This window comes from Centroberyx gerrardi, chromosome 19 (genome assembly GCF_048128805.1).
Source record: "Centroberyx gerrardi isolate f3 chromosome 19, fCenGer3.hap1.cur.20231027, whole genome shotgun sequence".
NCBI lineage: Eukaryota > Metazoa > Chordata > Actinopteri > Beryciformes > Berycidae > Centroberyx > Centroberyx gerrardi.
The window spans coordinates 8,558,162-8,579,756 of NC_136015.1; the positions used below are offsets into that span (position 1 = coordinate 8,558,162).

The 21,595-nt window shown below is 43.0% G+C and overlaps 1 protein-coding gene across 1 annotated transcript in view; it reads left to right on the forward strand.

Moving 5' to 3' along the window:
* csmd2 (CUB and Sushi multiple domains 2) overlaps positions 1-21,595 on the forward strand; it is a 235,940-nt gene that overhangs the window by 12,144 nt on the left and 202,201 nt on the right. Inside the window, exons 2-3 of the mRNA XM_078290607.1 lie at positions 5,030-5,246; positions 20,971-21,083. Of these exons, the coding sequence (XP_078146733.1) occupies positions 5,030-5,246; positions 20,971-21,083 (330 nt within the window). The remainder of the gene's footprint in view (positions 1-5,029; positions 5,247-20,970; positions 21,084-21,595) is intronic.

The window sequence follows — 21,595 nt, forward strand, 5'->3', positions numbered from 1 at the left end:
CGTCTCACCTTTGCTTTTAATATTCCTCATGTCATGTCTTCCAAATCTATTTGTTTTCTTGTACATCCGCACATTCAGCCAGTCAGTCTATTAGTACCTCGGTTCTCGCTCTGTTTCTATCTGGCCGGCCCCCCTCTCTTTCTGTCTCGTTCTCTGTCTCCTTCCTCCACTTGAAGGGGTTGCTGTCCCGCTGGAGTACAGCGTAGCGACCATCGATTCATCAAAGTGTCACAGCACGCTGCCGCAGCTCTGTATGCCCGCCGCTGAACAACTGCCCTGGCAGAGCAAACAATAGCGCCTACACACACACACACACACACACACGCACACACAGACACAGACACAGGTAGTCCCTGGAGTACAGCCCCAGCAAGGTCACACCTTTCCCTGTACACCCGTTTGGCAGTGAGCAGACCGGAGACAGCTAGTGCCAAGTGGATGCTGCCATTGGCACAGCGGGGTAAGCAGTGGACAACACAGCCGCTCATTGAACATTTACCGACATCAGCTACAAGCATAGTTAACATTCCAATACAAGCCAACCCACATCGTTCCCATAAACGTGCTATGAATCTGCGGAATGATAGGTACACACAGAATCAGCTAACTACCAGAACAAGCAATTCTCCTCATTGCTGAACCTGCATTATTGCTAATACTCCTATAATAATCTTTATTCACCTGATGCACGCCCTGAAAAAATGTGACCTTCTGCTTTGGGAGGGGTTGGCTGGTGGTCTAGCCAGGGCGAGGCTAAAACAGCACGGCCAGCAGTCTGTTTATGGGGTCTTTATGGTGTGTCGGTGGGGTCGGCTGCAGGATGGGCTCTACCCTGCAGATTTACACTGAGGGGCCTCAGAGCAGGTCACTGGCTCCCAGCAGCTAATTTCATAATGCACCCTGGGAGAGGCGAGTTATGGCTTAAATAATTCAACCAAGCCCCAAGTGGAGGACCTACTTAATCAAAGCCTCGGCGTGTCAAAGAACAGAGAGAGTGGACTTACCTCTGTTTACTTCACTCTCACTCGCAAACTTTATTCTGTACATAGTCGTTCACTTTTCATGATTTCTTTCTACTAGTGTCACGTCTTGCAAGAGATGCAGGGACAATATCCTGGGTGTATCAGTAGAGTAAGCAGCAAATCATGTGCTCAAGGTGTTGTGAGTTTTTTCTCTGTTTCACAACCCATGTGTCACATAATCCCCTCTCTCTCCCCTCTGTTGCCTCAGTCTACTGATAACTGCAGAGTACAGCAAAACCGCCTGGCCAAAATCCCCCTCATTACTATGCCCTAATGCAAATCAAACTTGATGATGTTGTAAAATGGTCCTTCATGCCCACAGAAATGGATTTTCAAGTGAACTTTGATGTGTATTTTTCTCCAATTCAATTTTGACCATCTATTTTTCACCAAGGATAAAATGATGCCAGCTGCAGCCCAAAAAAACAACAAAAAAAACAAACTCTAAAAGCACTGTCGTAGTCTTTTATCCCAGATTGTGTGCGTCATTATCGATTTAAGAGTTGGTCGCTTGGCACAGGTGCTAGAGCTTGAAAATAGCATTCAGCAGCTCTCTGGCAGGCTCAGTAGACTTATTCCCTATCATAGATTTTTGTGCTTCAGTTAATTTTACCCATAAAACACCTAGCCTACATGCGCCTGGTGGTCCTCGTTTAGTATCTCAATAGATGCGGCATAATGGATGCACTGTGATTACATGCGACAGTTTTATTCAGTTGCAAAACTCACTACTTTCTTTTTCAATAACACTTTCAATTTAACTGGTAACCCTGAGGAAGGCTATTAGAGACTAAACACGTTAGTTCTTAACGCTAAAGCTTTCTCCGTTGAGTCATTGAATCATTTCTCCTAGCATTTCAATTTAAGCCTGAACCTGACTTCATAATTCAATTACCTCAACCTTTCCGGTGGTGCTTTGTAATACAACCCCCTCCCCCAACTCATTGTCTATGTACAAGAGGTTCACAGTCCACTCTGACCCCTATCAAGCTTTACCATCCGGCCGTTGTGTAAGCCATTGATTGGCGTTTGTCTGATAGAGGCCCGTAATGAAGGGGATGATGAGGAGATTATTGACCAAGCTCTGTCTATGGAAATTAGCTAGGAGATGTGGATGTGGAGGTTTTACCTGGATATTAGTATTGACCTGATGGAAATGGGGGGTGGCGGCCCACTGGCTGGGCCCACCTAAAGGCTTTAATGAAAAATTAGATAGGGATAGCTCTTGCTTTGATCCATCTTGTTCATCCGTCCTGTCATATTGCCCTAAAAGGGACTTGTGAGGATGAGGACAGAGGATAGACTAGAAGAGGAGAAGTAGGAGTACACAGCATAGTGCTCATCAGCATGCTATACACTACAGCATATGTAAGTTTTTTTTTTTGTTACTGTTAATCTCATTTCACACTATTCATTTTATTCCCCGGTCTTTTCTAAGAATTCATGACAGCGCTTACACTTCCATTGCAAACAGAGAGCTGAACTCCGGCCCGATACCATATTATATATTACCCAAAGTGAATTCAAGTGGACAGGGTTCAAGTGTGGACACATTAGCATCTTTTGGAAGAGGTCAAGCACATATGAAGGGCTGAAAAGTGACGGCTGAGAGGCCCGTGCGTGTTTTTGACAAGGCAGGCCCTGGGGAGTCAACAGTGGCATGATGGATACACTCTGGCTGGAGAAGCTTTTATCCTTCTGCTGCTGATGCCATCCGTCCAGTCTGCTTTCCCTCCTGACACAATCTCCTCTCTTCCTCTCCTCGCAACCCAATCACAATTCCGTTTTGCTGTGTTACCTGGAACAAAAAGCTAATATTGCCTTTTGTTTGTTTGTTTGTGTGTGTGTGTGTCAGCTGGTGTTTTTCCAGCGGCATGTCAGCATTCATAAACACCCTCATGTCTCATGTAGCACATAACCCCCAAAATCTTAAACACCAGGCTCCATTATTGCTGCGAAAAAGAATGCAGTGTTCTCTCTCCCGGCTAACCAGGGATTATCCTGTCCATGCTATATTGACTGTCATTTTTTTTCTCTTTCTCTTTGTACTTTCTTGAAAAACAACAACAAAAAAATCTCCAGGCTTCATGAAATGTTTATTTTGGTAGTGAGCATGATAGAGAGGAATGGAAATTGCCCCGGGTCTTCTCTTATTTTTGCTTGTCTTGCTTTCATGATTGGTGCCTGATTACCTGTAAATCCCTGCTGGTTTTCAGGCATGAGGCCTTTTGGGGAGTGAAAATGTGGATGGATTTTTAGCTTTGGGATTGTTATAGCTGTCTGGGAACACACACAGGTAGCATGTGATATGTATGTTTCACAAGCTTTCAATAAAGGATATGCATTCAAAGCTGCAATGTGTTTCCTGAAGATTCTTTTTATTTTTTTTAATGACCTGTTTTTAATGCGTACAATTATTATATTTCCATACATTGATTTATCTCTGACATTTATGCGTGAGCATGAATACAAAAAAAAAATTAAAAATCATATCTACTCTGCATGTATTGCATTGTTTGTGTTTTTGAATAATGTGGGTTATGCAGATAACAGATGTCCTCCAATTATATTCTCCTAATTACATTTTAATCAGGCTGCATTATGATTCAGGTCTGTGGCTGAAACAAACAATGGAAAATACACCACATTTGTATAAATCGCATGTACTCTTGCATGACGTTCTCATTTCCTCCCTCTATGAGGATGTTTTTTATTCAAAAGTATACAGTATATTATAGTGTGTGTATGCCCTAAATGTGATCATGCTTCATTCTCTTTGTCTATCATCTGTCAGTGGCAGACTGACAGGTGACTGCTCACGTGTAACTGTCTGGGAAATGAGCGTTCTTTGGGAAAATGAACGTTGACATTGACCTTGCTGTGTGTGTGATGAGGGAGACAGCGGATCAGAGATCACCATCACCACCCGATGATTTCTATAATCAGACGAGTGCTTTATCAGCAACAGGGTGGCAACATGCAGATACCCATGCAAACACCCATACATACACATGCGCACACTCATTTGTACATGAACAATGAAGACACACACACACGCACACACACATAGAGATACCATACAGTACTACACAAAATAGAAGTCACACAGCATCACACCACATTATCATATTATGGATTAATTAGGACAGAATATCTAGCATTGATTAAAAGTCTTGGCTGAGCTCCGATCAGCTGAAGATGAGTCATTTAGCCCCCCCCCTGCCCGCCCGCCCGCTCCCCCCACCACCACCCACACCACACACACACACACACACACACACACCACCCCACCCTTTGTACTGATGGATGGCAACACACACAGTTATTAAAATTTCAGATTGAGTGCAGTACTTTACGAGTGGCTGCTGACAAAAATGCAAAAGAGGAGTGCAATTAATGTGGCGGCAAGTGTGTGAGTGTGTCTGTGTGTGTGTGTGTGTGGAGCAGCCAATGGCAAGGATTTGGCAAAATTGCCCACATTAATAACCTCTCCTCTCCTCTCCTCTCCTCTCTTCTTTTCTCTCCTCTCCTCTCCTCCTAAAGTATTTCCCCGCCTTCCCTCTCTTCTCTCCTCTGACTATGTCATGTGTCACGTGGGAACTTATTACTAATGTGGTGAATGGGCCAGTGAGTGAACGAGTGTGTGATGATGGAGGTGGGAGAGGTGGTTAAGGCTGGGATAGGTTGAGCCATTTAGCAGTGCTATTCTAATGACTTACTGTAGGTGATAATGGATGTTGCAGCTCTTGGTGCAAACTGTTGGACTGTGGGTGTGCATATGTATGTGTGTGTGTCTGTGTGTGTGTATTTGTGTGTGAACACTTGCGTGTGCAAGTGTGTGCATTTGTATGCATTTGCATACTTGGACATAGAAGAGTGTCCTTTATTGAGTCTAATGCTGCATAATGCCTCTGAATTTCTATACTCTGCTAACCGTCCTGTTCTAATGCCTTGAAACTTTTACACTGTTTTTATACTCACCCATTTCTCTTTCTCCCTCTTTACAGCTCAGAACTGCAGTTACACACTACACAATCCCAATGGGACGATAGAGAGCCCCGGCTACCCTTATGGGTACCCCAACTATGCCAACTGTACATGGGTGATCGTGGCGGCAGAACACAACCGAATACAGCTGGTGTTTCAAGGCTTCGCCCTGGAAGAGGACTTTGACATCTTGTCTGTGTACGATGGGCCGCCCAGCCCCGGGAACCTGCGGACACGGTAAAGATGTCCTATATCTTATAGTTTTTTTGTGTTATTGCTGCTTTTGATTGAAAATATCATAACTTAAATTTTCATGATGTCCAGGGTTTTACTTGACTTGAATGGCCATCAAAACTCTATTGTAAAAAATGAAGTCAACAATTTGTAATTTAAAGGCTGTTTTTCCAATTCCAAGCTGATGGCTGTTGAGGGATACAAGATTTTGGTCATGTAGGAATTTTATTATTGGCATTTGCGTTGAAGATGTTTTTCTGGTTTTCAGTGCTTAAGGTGAGGTTTCCTTTCATCATGGATTAAAATAAAAGTTCACACTAAATTGCATAGATAAATTCTTCTGATGATGTTGGACAGGTTTGTTCTCCCTTCTATAGATAAACAGACTGGAAAAGAGCCAAGACTATAATCAGTGATGTCTTCATGAGAGACTTTCTGGAGTGGATCCACTGACAGTAAACATGAGACTGGCTTTGTGCACACTGTGACAATATCCAAGGTCATTCACTGTGGGCACATTTTGTGCTTCAGAGCTACTACCAAAATGAAATGAAACTCACTTGGGTGTAAAAGCTCAAACAAACAATCCTGTGAGTCAACAAACTCAGTCTACCGTACAACCGCCAATTGAACAGCGTCAGAAAGTGTTGCCTCATAACATCGCAAACTCGAATATTGGCTCTCCTGTTGTGTCACTTTGGAAGTTGTTCATGTTCACAAATTTTCAGCTGTCCAAGATCATAGAAATAAACACTTTTTTAGGCTGAATTTCCATTTGAAAACCTAAACCTAGTCCTGTATTCTATTCATATTCACTGCAGTTCTGAGATATCACCACAAAGCTGCATTGTTGCTGATGGCATCATGTACATTTATGCATATTAGGAAATGATACTGTGTAGTTTCATGTTCAGACCTTTCGGCATCACATACCATCACACAGTCTAGCTACATTAGTGACAATTTCAAAATGCCTGATCAGATATAGCTACACTAAAGCCGCTCTTGCTGTTGGCTTAAGAAATGAGCCTCCGCTGTTTGAGGCCTGGCAAATTGTTAAATGCATATGGTGTGCACGCATCAGAAGACAGACGAGAGGAATATTCTTCGGGGCTTTTTGTTATTGACACTGTTTTGAGTCTCTGTCGGCCTCTCTTTCTTCCCCCGTCGATATCTCTTTCCCTCGCCTTCCCTCCCCCTCCCCCTCTCTCCGCGTTCCTCTCATTCTGTGCCAGTGGCACCCTAGCCGCATCTCCCCGCAGAAAGGGAATGAAAAAGAGAGGAAAATCCATTATGGATCGGTGTTGTGCCGCTCTCCTAACCCTTTCTCCTGTTTGGACCTGTGGGCTCTGTTGTATATTGATGCTCCAGCGGGACGGGGGAAGCGTTCAACTCTCTCCGTCTAAGCGCTTTGAAAATAACAAGCGCGGGAGATAAAGAGAATTAAAAAAAAAATAAATGAAAGACAGAAGGAGAGAGAGAAAAGGGGTGAGGGATAGAGAGAGAAAATATTGAAAAAAGGGAGTGAGAGAGAGCAAGAGAAAGATAGGGGGCCGTTCAAGTTTTTGTGGGGAACACAAAGCCTCTGTAGATTTTGTTTGTGTTTGTTTGTGTTTGTGTTTGACCAGAGTTCCTTGCTTTTCAAAGGAGGCATTTTGTAAAAGTGAGACTTCTAGTTTTTATCTATCTGTGAGCAGGAAAATGCTGGGAATAAGCTAGAAGTAGCTCTCGCTTCAGTGAACAACACTGTCAGAACACGCATGTATACATTTACGCTTACACACTTAGGTGCACACACACTCTTATACAACACAAGTGCATTCAGGCACACACACAAAGATGCACGTTTGATAATTCAGCCCTCCCTTTGCTCTCATCTCCCGCTCGTGTCAAAAGTAATTTTCTCTCCATCTCTCTCTCGTCCCTCTTCCTTCAATTTCGTTCTCACCCCCCTCATTTCCTCCTCACCTAGTTTTTTAATATCTTATCTTTTTCTGCCTCTTCTCCATTTTGTGTCCTCTATGCTGTTTTGCTGAATCTGATTAATTTTTTATGTATGCCACGCTATAGGCTGTATAGCTATTGGAATATTTCCTTTAATCTCAAATATAGCGAATATTTACTATTTTTGCCTTATTTCATCACAGGAAAGTACCAGACGTGATTCAAATGATCACCTTTGATTTGTCTTTCAAATGAGTCACTTTTCTTTTAGTGTTGCTTATTTATTCATTCATTTATGCATTGCTGTCATAGTAGGGCAACATAATCATCCTTATCAGTAGAATGTTTGCTTGCAAATCAGTTGTGCTATGTAAATGTTGTCTGTAGATATCTGTGCTTGGGTTCATAAGTATGTGCGCATCAGTGTGTGTGTGTATATTCTGTAGGTGAGCTTGTGTGTCTACTCCTACAGCAGTTGCTTTATGAGTCACAGTAAGCTGCAGGAGGCAGATTCACTCCTTAGGAAATGCATATGAGTCAGTCTGTCGCTGCAGCATATCATTAAACCTGACGATCCCAACTGACATCGGGAAGGAACTGGGAAGATTCTACTCAATTCAATTCTATTCAGTATAAAAAAGTATGCAGTGATATGTGCTAGTTTGTAAACACAAGCTGCCAGTGGTATTTAATTGCTGCTAATGGAAGAGCAATAACTTCCAGAGATTGTGCAGTGATTAAGTGGTTAAGAGCTCTGCCTCTGGAACCGCTTGTAGGGAAGCTGCTTTGAAAGTCTCGTTTTACAAGCTACCAGTTACTTCACTAAAGCAAAACTACCCTCAAGAGAAATATGGGTGTTGACTTAAGTTACTTATACTTACTTAAACTTATATCTACATCTGCGATATAGTACAACATCAAAATACCACTGATTAGGATGTCAACAAAAAATTTATTTGAAATAAAGTTCAGGGGATGTTTACTGTGTTTCTATTGGCAACACTCCGAAAGCTGCCTGCCAGAAACTAGAGGCTGGACGCAAACACAAACCAAATAACCCTATCTGGATTCATCACAGGAAGGTGCACAAGGAATGTTAAAATGTAAAATTCAAATAAAGACATAAAATGTTCTTTATAACATCTGACTTGTGCCACATTGGCAATTAAAGTAGTAAATAAACAATTAAAAAAATCGTTTTTTTTTATAGCCAAAATGGTTGGAAATTGCAGTCATTAACTCCACTTCAGAATGACATTGAACAATTAAAAACACAAATCTGAATTCAGTTCAGCTACCACCAAGCTACTGCAAAACATAGTTAAATTACTAGATAGATTAAATTGTTGTAAAACTACTCTCCAAACACTCATAGCCCTGCTGTTCTGGGTTCAAATCCCACCAGAACCTGTGCCACGGTGGCCTAGCGGTCAGAGAGACTGTCCTATAACCAAAGGTCCCAGTTTCAATTCCATGCAACAACAAATGTGGCCTTGAGCAACACACTGAACCCACCTGCTCACTCATTGTAAGTCACTCTGAATGAGAGGATAATTGTCTACATTGCTCAAACAATGTTTTTTCACCTTTGAGTAGAATTCTACAGCCATTCCAAATTAGTTAAAGCAACGGTGTCACATTTTACCTTGTAACTGCCAATCTGAGCACACTGTGAGCACATTTCAGCAGAGGGAGAACCTACTCAGGTGTGTGAAGGCATCTCTCGCCACACGCCTTCCTCTCAGGAAGTGATGGAGTGATGGAACGGAGGAAGAGGAGAGAGACTTAAGGCCTGGCAGTCTGGCGGGGGCGGGGAAGTGAGGGAGGGGAGGAGGCGTGGAAGGGACAGATTTTCAGCCTGCGGGCTAGATAAGACCTAAATAAGGAGCACTGGAGCATGGTGTTGGGAGTGGCATTAACACCACACTCACTCCTCAGTGCTGGGAGGATAGGGTGTCACAGTGTGAGAGGGAAAGAGAGAGGGTTTTGTGTGCACAGTCTGTATGCTTACAAAGGGGGGACTAGGCTAGTGTGGAGCCCATCCCAGAAAGCTGATTTCAGTGTCAACAATATAAAGGTTTATTGGGATTCAGATAAAATGAATAACACCACACACACACAAGCCCGCACACACGCACAGACACAGTCTGCATGCAGTGGGCACTGGATGTTGGAGAACCGTTATCCCTGTCATTTCTTAGCTGTATAAAGCTGCAGAGATGTTTATGCTCTTTTGGGAAGCACTTGAGAGCCTGCATATCATATATGTGATATGTGTGCGTTTGGTTGTATATGCATGAGTGAGAGTGTGAGACAGCATTATTTACATACCTATATATTGCTTCTGCGCTTAGTTCAAAGCTTTGATTTGTGCTAAATAAATCTACAATCTAAAAACAGACTGTGAAAACACGTTGCAGTACTATTTTTAAACGGCTAAGAACTGCTAGAGATGGCTGCATATCATTTAAGATTACTTAGCATTTAGCTTTAGAGCTGCTACACATTCTGATTTTTTATCACTTTTGAGATAGTGCTAGTCGCCTGCTATCACTTAACATTGTGTATGCTGAAGCGTTAGCATGGAGTGCCGAAAACTTGTATTACTTTAATCTCATGTCTTCTCTCCCATGTGGTGTTGTTCCCACCATTTGGTGTGTGTGTGTGTGTGTGTGTGTGTGTGTGTGTGCAGCCATAAGTGTGAATGCGTACTGTGTCAGTCAATGAGTCAAGCTTGTGTCTGCGGGTCAGGGTGAGGGCTGGTGACAGCACAACAGCGCTGCCTGGCTGAACGCTGCCATGGCAATAAGTCTTTCTCAATGAAGGCCTTGGTCATCAATCTCTCCCAGTACATACTCTGGGTAATGACTACAGTACACGCAGGCTGTGGTGCTCACGTGTTGGACGTGTGTGGGCAGGAACATGATCTTTTCTCTGTTGATACTGCGCTACACGTGCCTTTATGTTAACATGCTGTGTAACACTGGAGCTAGGAGTACATATCAAAGTGAGGAGGAGGTGTGTGCGATTGTGTGTGTGTGATATGAATGCTAGAAATATGGCTTCGCCTTTACACAATTTTATTTTGGTGGACATGATTGAGTCTCTTATTCATCAGCATGCACACACACATTCTCATAAACACATCTGCACACATGCACGTGCACACACACACATGTAGACACACATAGACATACATGCCTGCACATAGAGGTTTTCACACACACAACCCAAACTCGTGCACGCAAACACGACGCGCAGACACACACACATACACACGCACACACACACCCCTTGGATTTATAGTTCCTTTGAGTCTGGGCTGTTAATGGAGAGACTGCCACTTATCAGCGCCAGCTTTAACGGCAGACTGCTAAAAACAGGAGGAAGAGTGATAGTTTGTTTTTCATCATCTCGCGCTGGGTAAAAAGTGAAACGATGCTGAGATTTATGGTATCTGCTCACCTGTGAGGCAGAATTATTAGGCCCTGTAAACCCAGATTAGAGAAATAATCAACTAGATGGCTATGAATTTATATCCTACATCCTGTGTATCAGTCATTGTGCGTATTGCTATTGACACTTTCCAATCCCCAGGCCTGTCAATGTTCTCAACAGGATACACACGCTACTTAAGCAATGACAACAAAGATGATCAAATACACACTCTTAAAAAAAGTGTTGTTTTCAGCACTTCTGTGTGTCTAGTTGGTGCCATGCCTGTTGGTCAGCAACCTGTTAAGTGATAATAGACACCGAAATCATCCATTAGTCCATGGTAGAACACTGACTTTGGTGCCCCTATGCTAACATTTAAGTATACACTGTGCACTGACAAGTCTGGCAGTGTGTTGAGTGATTGTAGGAAACATTATCTTGAAAGTAAGAAATTAAAACTTGTAGCAGCTCTAAAGCTAAATGGTCATTTTAAATGGTTTGAGGCGAAGTCTGGCAGTTTTGTATAGGAGATTGGTAAAATTTACAAGAATTGGCATAAAAATAACATACTGTTCTGAACTACCCCTGACTACTTGTTTTGTTTCCATATAAGTGAATGTGGTTAGCTACTTGTTAGTATCGGAGACCTTGTACAGCTAAAAATCACCACACAGCGGATGAATACATGGTTGTTCACCTGATGTAGTTCCAAAAATAAAATAAACTCATCTACATCAGCTATATTGAGTTAATGATATTTCAATTTTAAACTTTATGAATCTTCAAGCCATATAATAAAAACTAGTAACAGCTTTTTAGTACTAAAAGGTCAGTTTTCTGATTACTGCCGTGCGCAAAAACTTAACGAGCACAGCTTTCTCCAATTCAGTGGCTGATTTATTAACACCACTTATGCAAATCAATTCAGTCGCAATTTTCCAATTAGAATACCCAAGGCACAATTGAAGTACTGAGTGCACACGTCTACCAGGTGAAACATGTATGGCAAGCCGTTTTAACATTGTGCAGAGGAAAGAGCAGACTGTGACTCCCCACTGCGGCTGAGCCAGAGGCCAGGAGATGAAAGGCTGACACAAGTTTTGTCAATGCGGATATTGCATGACTCCTTTCGGTGCAAGGTTCCAGTTCATTTTGTATTTTATCAAGCAGTGATAAAATAATATCAAGATTATTATTATTAATGATAATGAATGTGACTTGGCAACCAGTAATTCCTTGGTGTATTGCTTTAATTTTCATACCAACATATGCTAATAATAACATATGTTCTGGCATGCATCACCATGCATGTTGTTATTCACATATGTAACACAAATATGTGGTTGTCCCATGTTGAAAAAGATGCATCCAATTTGTATGTTACTCACACTCATGATTATTTACATATCATATCTGTATTGCGGCATGCAGACATGGCTCAAAAAGTATTTGCCCGAACAAAAACACCTTCCAAATTTAAAGTAAACAAAAGCCCCAGAAGAAGAGCAAGTAAATGCACATTAGAGGATTGATTCTTATTGGTGGTAGCTGTAATCTTCCTAATGACAGGTAATGGGATGCCGGAGCACAGACGCTCTCCTTGTGCGCCATTTGTTTTCTGGCTTAGGCAAATCCCTGGCATATTTTCTCAGCCTGTGTTGATTTTGCTGTTTTTTTTTTTCATCAGTGTTTCTGCAGTCACGTTTCTGTTTCTTGATTTCACCCTTTCCTTTTGTTTTCTCTCGTTCGTCCCTGGGAGGCACACAGAGCGTAGCAGTCTAATTAGTTATCCGAACACCTTGTGAAACGTGATAATGGATAAAGCCCACATATTGTGCACATATACACACACACACACACACACACACACACACACACACACTAACTGTGCTGTGTCAAAAGGATTTGCCTGCCATGTAATTAGACACTTGTTGCAGGTGACCAGTTGCACCATGGCCTCCTGCCTATTTCATTGTTTGGAAGCGGAGGATTAACCATACTCTGCCATAAATACACTGCATTTCATCGATTCAAACACAATTGATATCAGTATAGAAACTACATACAGTGATGCTGATCGATAACGCAACTAAAATAGGGCAGAATACTCCAGTCTCTATATCAAAGATAACCCAAGAAAGACCAAGGCGGATCATTAACAGATAGAGAGGGCATTATTGATGGGATCCACAGGCAGAGAGAGAGAGTCGAGGATACTGAGAGAAGAGGAATGGCATATGAGTAAATCAGTGTTTGCGATGGCCAGCAGCTAATTCGAGATCAGTAACAGTGCTGTTCTTACATTCCACCACCTCCACTCTCTACCCCCCCTGCCCCCGTCCTCCTCCTCCTCGCTTCTCTTTTCCCTCGCTGTCTCCTTCCCTCCGCTGCTCTTTGATCATCCTTGCCACGGGAATGAAAGAAGAGCGACGGGCAGAAAGTAAATAGCATTGGTCCGGCGCTCCCATCGGTCACCGTGTCCCCGGTAGCCCTGCTGGCTAATCAGATCTTCTGGCCAACCCTGTTTTGGAGTTTATTAGTGCCATCCCTCTGCAGAGCGGGGGAGAAAAGGAGGATCACAGAGAGGGAGACAGAGAGAGAGACAGAGATGCAAATTATGAAATTTGGACTGCTGGCTCAGAGCATCATGGGGCGTCTTTTGAAGGAACCTCACAGGCTCTGATTGCACACACATACATGCAAATATGCTCCCTATCCACGGACTAATCATTTGAATAATTAATGTGAAGGTCTGGTAGCCTTACAGTAGGAGAGGGAGAAGGAGGGAGAGAGAGAGAGAGAGAGAGAGAGAGAGAGAGAGAGAGAGAGAGAGAGAGAGAGAGAGAGAGAGAGAGAGGAGAGAGAGAGAGAGAGAGAGAGAGAGAGAGAGAGAGAGAGAGAGAGAGAGAGAGAGAGAGCTAGCTTCATTAGTGAAAGAGGGATTGGGTGTGTGCACATGTGAAGGGGCAAAGAGGTTGGATTGGGATAAATAGCATATCCTTTTAATCTGACTAAGATGCTGGGAAAGGCAACACGGCACTCAGCCGTTTCCAAAGTGTACATTAGGTTTGTTTTCCCACTTACATTTCCATCATGCCACAGCCCTCGCGTCGCTGCACTTAACCAACCCTATTTGTTGTGCATCAAAAAAAAACTGATGCTTGTAAGGCTGACTCATCAACACACAATTTTACCTTCTTTGTGTTATCTAACCTTTGTTTACCTCCTTTGTGTTATCTAACCTTTAAAAACAATTTGCAAAGCTCTTTAACATCATAAAATAAATAAAAAAACAAGAAGCACCACATGATAAATAGATAACTAAGTAAAAACAGTATAATAGTAGATATAGAATAAAAGACATTGCATAAACATAAGCTTAACCAATGTTATGGACAAAACTTTAAATCTGAAAATGTAGGACAGTGTACTTTATCATGTTTGTGGTCATTCTTGTAGTTTTCCTTCCCTTTTCACATTTAATTTCAGTTTGCTCCCTGATTGTTTTCGAATGAGCTGTGTAGCTAGATGTCATGATATGATCTCATAGGAGTGTTTTCGTGCTGTCAACATGTTTCTTCTGCTTATTATTGCCGTTAACTCACTCAGAATCCGTGCTAGTTTATGGTTCAAATGGAAATAAAATAACGCCTGTGGTTGTTGGCTCTGACTTTCCCAGCATACAGTATTAGTGCTGTCCTGTGATTGTCCCTCTGTCTCTCTTTGAGTCTCTTCCGTTTCCCCTCTTGATCATTTACTACATCCTTGTGTGTTATAATTGGCCTAGCCACTCAACCAGACACACACGACACACATGCACGGGCGAGTAAACAACAGCATATCTCATGGCTACCACTTAGCTTAGTCACTTTGCTAGGGGCAAGAGTGGCACGACATTGAATTAGTTTTATTTTATCCCTAATTGTTTCTCTGCCCGAGGATTATTGTAAAGCGATTTGTGCGGAGCAGGGAAAAAAAAAACACAGCGGGCGTGTGAGCGTCACCTTGTTTCATTTGTCAGCCTTGATTTGTTTGCTGTAAGTGTAATTGACTTATCTCTAACGCAAAGTGGGAACAAATGAACAAATAAAGCAATTCTCTACTTTTTTTTTCTTCTTAATTTGTCACCTCTGCCTGTCACAAGCTTTATGCTATTCATTTTATGTTTCTATATTGAAAACGCTTTTCCATTTATAAACCTTTTCATTGCCGCATATAACAAAACCTTATACAAGCTGAGTTGTGCGTTCCACTGGGTCGCTTCAGAGGTGTTTATGTTGCTGAACAAATGCAGATAGCATCAGGGGAAAGTAATGCACTGTTAATGGAGTGCAGATAGCCTGAAGATAAACCAATCCCATCACTCAGTCACTCACGTCACTGACCAGCTCACACTCCAGGGGAAGCTAGGCTATGTGTGTGTGTTTGTGTGTGTGTTAATAACCCTTCATAACCCTAAGGTAAGGCATAATCAAAGATTCTGATATAATGTAAGACCATGGAACGCTCATATCTGGTAAGCCGGTGCCATTGGTACGGTGTCTCATAACTCCTCCACACATAGACGCGCACAGACACACACACACACACACACACACACACACACACACACACACACACACACACACACACACACACTCACACACAGAAATCCATTAATCTAGCTGGTGATGAGTTTAGCTATTCTGTACAGCAAATGACAACTAATCAGTCCTGTGTTGCCACCCGTGCCTTTTTATGGCCCAAAATGAACAGGGCTGATGAGTAAGACATTCTATCACTGTTCTGACACTGTAAATTATTCACTTGTTTTCATCATCGGATTTCTCCCTCACTCCCGTCCTCCTCCTCCTCCTCCCCACAAGCTCATTTTTTCCATTATTTCATTATTTTGCTTTCTACCTCAGTTCAGTTTTCATATTTTGCCTGTTTTTTTGCACCCCCCCTGCTCCACACACACACCACACACTTTTTTTTAGCTGTTGCTGCTTTCTCTAGAGTACTTCATCTGTTCACCTCTCCCCAAGTTGCTGTTAATACTTTCTCCTCCCACTCCTATCTTCATCCTCCTCTCACCTTCCTTCCACTGCCTTATCTCTCTATATCAGCCTCGTCTCGCTCTCTCTCGTCTCTCTCTCTCTCGTCTCGTCTCTTCTCGGGGGTCTCTCTCTCTCTCTCTCTCTCTCTCTCTCCCTCTCTGTCTCTAGAGATGCTGGTTTGTTAATGACTTCACTGCGGTTTGTCTCTCCAGTTGGCGCTGACTGCGGTTGATTATCACACCATCAGCATTCGCCGTCAAAGACATCAGAGATTTTTCACCCGTACCGTTGAACTGCGAGACGCAAATACAGTATGATGTCACGTAAACATTAATATTAACGACTAACTGCAAGATACGGCCCAGTTTTTCTGCAGCTGAATGTCAAAATAAATGTGACCACGCTATAATGAAAGACATCAATCGTTGACAGATTGTTGCTCCCTCAACTCAAATCCAAATTTTCTCTTTCTCTCTCTCTGGACAAGATGATGTGACTATGTACCTGTAAAGTGACAGAAACCCAGAAGTGGTGTGGTACAATTTGCTATATAGTTGAGTTTTTATGGTGATAAACAGTTTATAGTTTGCTATCCCGCTTCCCCGCCAAAACTAGCAAAAACGACAAAATACTACCATTGCATAGTTGCAGGGGATCTTTTTAGGTTAAATACTAAGATTTTTAACTCCCTACAAATGGAGAGCACCGAAGGCTAAGCATGGAACCCTATCAGGACCAGATCCCACCCCCTGGGCCAAGCGACGCGGTACATTACAGCTTACCCGGCGAGGAGGGATGAGAACGCTGATAGAACTACAGTCTAATTGCTTGTGAGGAATCTTCCTATTAGCTGGAGGAATCAAATCATGTGTGTGGGAATGGAGTGTCATCTTAACCTCCACCGCACTGTCGGCTTTCTGTGTGTGTGTGTGTGGGGGGGGGGGGGGGGGGGGGGGGGGGGGGGGGGGGGGGGGTGATGAGGATGAGTCACACACACATTCACATACTGTACACGTATATGTAAATAGAAACACACACACACAACCTTAGGATCCCCTTAGGGTTTATCAGCCTTTTAAACAGAAAATGATAAAAAAGGAAATGGTTTGATTTATTAGTGTTTGAAGAATGTTGTTATGCTTTGCAAAAAAAAAAAAAAAAAATTGGATCAAAACATAACTGCTGGAAACGAAAGAGAGAGGAAGAGAAATAGGCGAGCATAACGCATCAGGATATGAATTTCACATATCGTTGACTAATCGAACACATGGTTTTAATAGCGACTAGGGACTTTAATAATAACCCACTCTTTCATTTCACCCCCCCACCCCCCCACCCCTCTTCCTCTTGCTCTTTCTCTCTGTTTCCAGCAGTTATGACTTGGATATGTGTTGTATGTGTCCGTGTACCTCCCACACTGAGAAAACCTTAGATGAATCTTCCAAAAAAATAACAGAAGGAGAGGGAGGACGGTTAGGGATGACAGCAGGATGGGGGCTGTGTTGGTGTGTTTGAGCCCCACTCTGCTGTTAGCCCATCACTGTTGAGTGTGATAGCCAGTCAGTGGAGAGTTAGAGCTTACACTGCACAGCGTGGCATCTGGCCTCGGCCTTGACCGCTGACAAGTTATAGCTGCACAGGGTCTCGTATAGCAGGGGTATACACACACACCCGAGAGTACACACACTTACACACACGCTTTCCGTGCCCCGTACCACCCCCCCACCCCCCCCTTCTCTCTCCCTCTCTCTCCCTCTCTCTCTCCCTCTCTCTCTTACCACCCATCATTTATTGGCTAATGTCTCCCCACTACTCACCCATCAAAATCTTGCTGCTGTGTCTATTTTTTTTTCTTTTTTTTCCCTTCCCTTCTTCCGGGGGAAAATCAGCTGTATCAGCACTCTGCTTACCTTCCACCCTGAGTACATGCACACACACACGCATGCACACGCGCACACACACACACACACACACACACACACACACACACACACCCCTACTGAGGGAATACGATTAAAGGACGAATGACCTGATTTAGTCTCTGTCTGTTTACAGCTATAAACACGCATATATTTGGAGGAAGATCACAAACACACACAAACAGAAACACAGACACACACACACACACACACACGCACACACACACACACACACACACACACATACCAGGTGGTGGTCTGAGAAGATTTTTACGTAAAACAGTGGACACCTGTTTTGCTTGTGTGAATGTATTTGTATGTTTTTGTGTGCGTGTTTTTGTGTGTGTGTGTGTGTGTGTGTGTGTGTGTGTGTGCAAGCGTACTGTGAATCCCTGAATATCTACAGAGCCTAATCAAGGAGAATCTCACCATGACTCATCCTCACTCTGGCTCATGGTTGGAATTTACATTCCCACATACCGATGTGTCTCTCTCACCTCGCTACTTTTCATTTTCTGCCCTCGCTGAACCCGCTCTTCAACACCGCCATCTCCTCATTACAATCTCTGCAGATTTCCCCTACCTCCCTCTTTCCTCCCATATACACTCTCTCTCTCTCTCATCTCTCTCTCTCTCCTCTCTCTCTCCTCTCTCTCTCTCTCTCTCTCTCTCTCTCTCTCTCTCTCTCTCTCTCTCTCTCTCTCGTTCCCATGGGTAGCGGTGGGATAATTGGAAGCAGAGGTTCTTCATTGAGATGATGCTGAGGTCAGTCAGGTGGAAAGCCCTCTTAATAGACCTCTGCTCTCCCCCATGCACACACGCATGCACTTATGCAAACACACGCACACACACACACACACACACACACACACACACAACACACACACACACGCACAGGCACACACACATAAAGTGCATGCAAGTATGCACACACACTTATTCTACTCCTTATTACTCAGATTACTCAGCCTTCCATAGAGTAGAGACTACCAACCATTTACCACTTTTTTTTAACTCTTTTTTTTTCTCTCTCCCTCTGTCTCTCCCTCTCTCTGTCCCTCCCTCCATCAATTTACCACTCACTCCAGACACCTGAACTGCAAATCCATTCTTTTGTATCTCTCAGTCGCAATCATATCTTGCATCTTTTCCCTGATAGCAGGCAATCCCCTGGCTGGCATTTCCTCAGTGCCGGCTGCACGCCTCAGATTGCCACAGCCCATATCACATTGCAATATTTAATCTCCTTTCGCGTGTGAAGCCGGCTTTTGTGTGTTTTCTGACGGTATCCATTTTGTTTTCTCTTAGTCCGGAAAAATGAATCCGGGCCGTATCTAGCTCACGCCAGATGATCACGATTTGGATGCGGCAAAATCCCTCCAGATCGCCGACCACGTACCCCCCCCCCCCCCACACACACTCTCCATCGCCCCCCCACCTCCTCCCATCCCTGCAGTGCGCCGCTGAACCAAGATGGCTGCCTTCCAACTCAATTTGCGGTCAGCGAAGGGGCTATTTGCATGAACATGTGTCCCATCGTTTAGCCGATATCCCACCGTGACAATCACGCAGAGCGGAGTGAAATCATGCATATATTAAAGTCCTCTTCCGTTTTGGTCCAATTCATCTTTCCTCCAGTGGTGTTTGGCAATTCAGCCCACCTCCAACGTGGTAGTTAAAGATTAAGTGAATTACTGGGACCTCTCTTAACACTCACAGATAAAAGGCAGGGGCGTAATAGATTGTAAGGAGTGGGATACACATGCAGCGAGATAGAGAGCAAATGAGAGCAGAAAATGAAAAGTATGGTTCTATGGTGGGGAAGGAAATTTCAAGAATCAGCCAGAGGTAAGGTGAGCCGGAGTGAGGTTGCCCTTGATTAGAATCTATAAATCAGGGACACACACACACACACACACACGCACATACACAAACCAACCTGTGGTCATTGTCAAAAAATGAACAATGCACAGCTGTTTCTTGTGTGAATTCATTTGTATGTTGTGTGTGTTTCTCAGTAAGTGTGTGTGTGCACATTTGCTTTTTCATTAATGTGTGACTTATGTACTACAGTAATACCTGGTAGAGCTCCTGCTGAAACCTGGTCTGACAAGGGGTGACGAGATGGGCTCATTACTCAGAAAAGTAATACATTACTCATCACTCATTTCATATAACATAATATTAGTACTTTACTTATTAGTCCCTGTGAGAAGTAATTTCTTACACTACTCATTGCACTTCTTTTACGTTACACCCCTACAATTAGCAATTACATCCTCTCTTACCTTGAAAAATCTGGATAACTCAATTACCTTAATTGTGCACTTCTGTGTGACTGATCAGGGGAACCCAACAGCCTTGATTTGCAATGTTCTTGTCATCCTTTCAATGATAAAACCAAAATAGTGGGAATACTTCCACCCTGAGAAAGTCAATTTTGCTGTCATTTTTAATCTAAGCTGAGACGACAGCTGATTTTGAGGAAACATTTTGGACAATTCAACTTCAATCGCATATTTAGAGGGACAAAAGCACAAGAAATGACTTTTTTTAGTCATTACTACAGTACTCATTAATAAGAAAAGCAATGATGTTACTGTAGCATGCTACTGAGTAATGCTGTCACCCAACACTGGTGGTCACACAAGGACGTGTGTCACCTATGTTGCGTGTCACAGGTCAGGGGATCATTTCCTCTCCCAATGTCCCACTGACACAAGGACCTGGTCAGTAACAGTACTAAAATTAATTATATAAGTAGAAAACTAGAGCACACAAGAGATATACAAGGTAGAAAAATAGGCCCCATTTACAGCTGTGTTTTCCAACTCTTGTGAGACTTAAAGTGATATTTTCAGATGGCCGTGCTGCTGGGGAAGGGAAATCAAGTGCTTTTACATGTGCATACTTTTGCATTAAGATACCTAGGTACAAACTAGGTACATGGTGAGATGTACCACTATAAATAGCAAACATATTCCCTGTTCCAATTGAATTCCACATCTAAAAAAGCACAGGCTGGCTATTAGCAATGGTTGTTGACTTGGAGCCTGTATCTGACAGTTTTAATGTTTGTTCACTGTTCAAATTCATGCTCACGGTGGCTGGTGTGTTTATGTTTCACTGCTGATGCACGATTGCAACAGCTCTGTTCTCACTGATCTAGAAAAATCTTTTGAGGTTTTCTGTCCTGTTGAGGCTTTGGCATTTTTGCAATTTGTGGATGATTCAGAGCCTTGTTATACAAAAGATATCCTTGAATGCCTGGGGGAACAGCTGGCTTGATTGAAACAGCCTTCATACCTGACCTTGCAACCAACTGTGCCGTTGATTGGATCTTTTTTTTTACTGACTGTTATTGTCCTTCTGTCCATTCATTCTCAGGTTAACGGGGTTCCAGCTGCCTTCACCCATCGTGAGTACAGGTTCCAGGCTCACACTGTGGCTACTGTCTGACTACGCTGTCAGTGGACAGGGATTCAAGGCCGCCTATGAAGGTAACGCTAATTTAATGTTGCTCGTTTTTTGATCCCTGGGAAAAAATTAATGTTGCTACATTGATGCAATCACTTTGATCCTACAGCATACATGTGGATGCGATTAATTATATCATGAGCTCAAGCTCAAAGCGCTCGTGCAATAAGCCACATAAGTCACCTCTGAGATTTATGACTGTTTGACTCATGTTCAAATTAATTTATTTCTCCATCACTACTTTGATGCTTCCTGCCAGTTCTTCATGCCAATGATTTTGAATTTGTTGGGATCTGTCCCAAAGCTATAACTAATTCTCTCAGCCTCTCCTGTTCATGTTTCTCAGCTTGCATCTAACTTATTGGCAATATCTGACATTTAAAATTATGCAGTATAGTGAAGTGTCACAGTCAAAACCTTCACTACTTCTGATCAAACTCTCTCCAACATCGGAAGGAGAGAGAGAGAGAGAGAGAGAGAGAGAGAGAGAGAGAGAGAGAGAGAGAGAGAGAGAGAGAGAGAGAGAGAGAGAGAG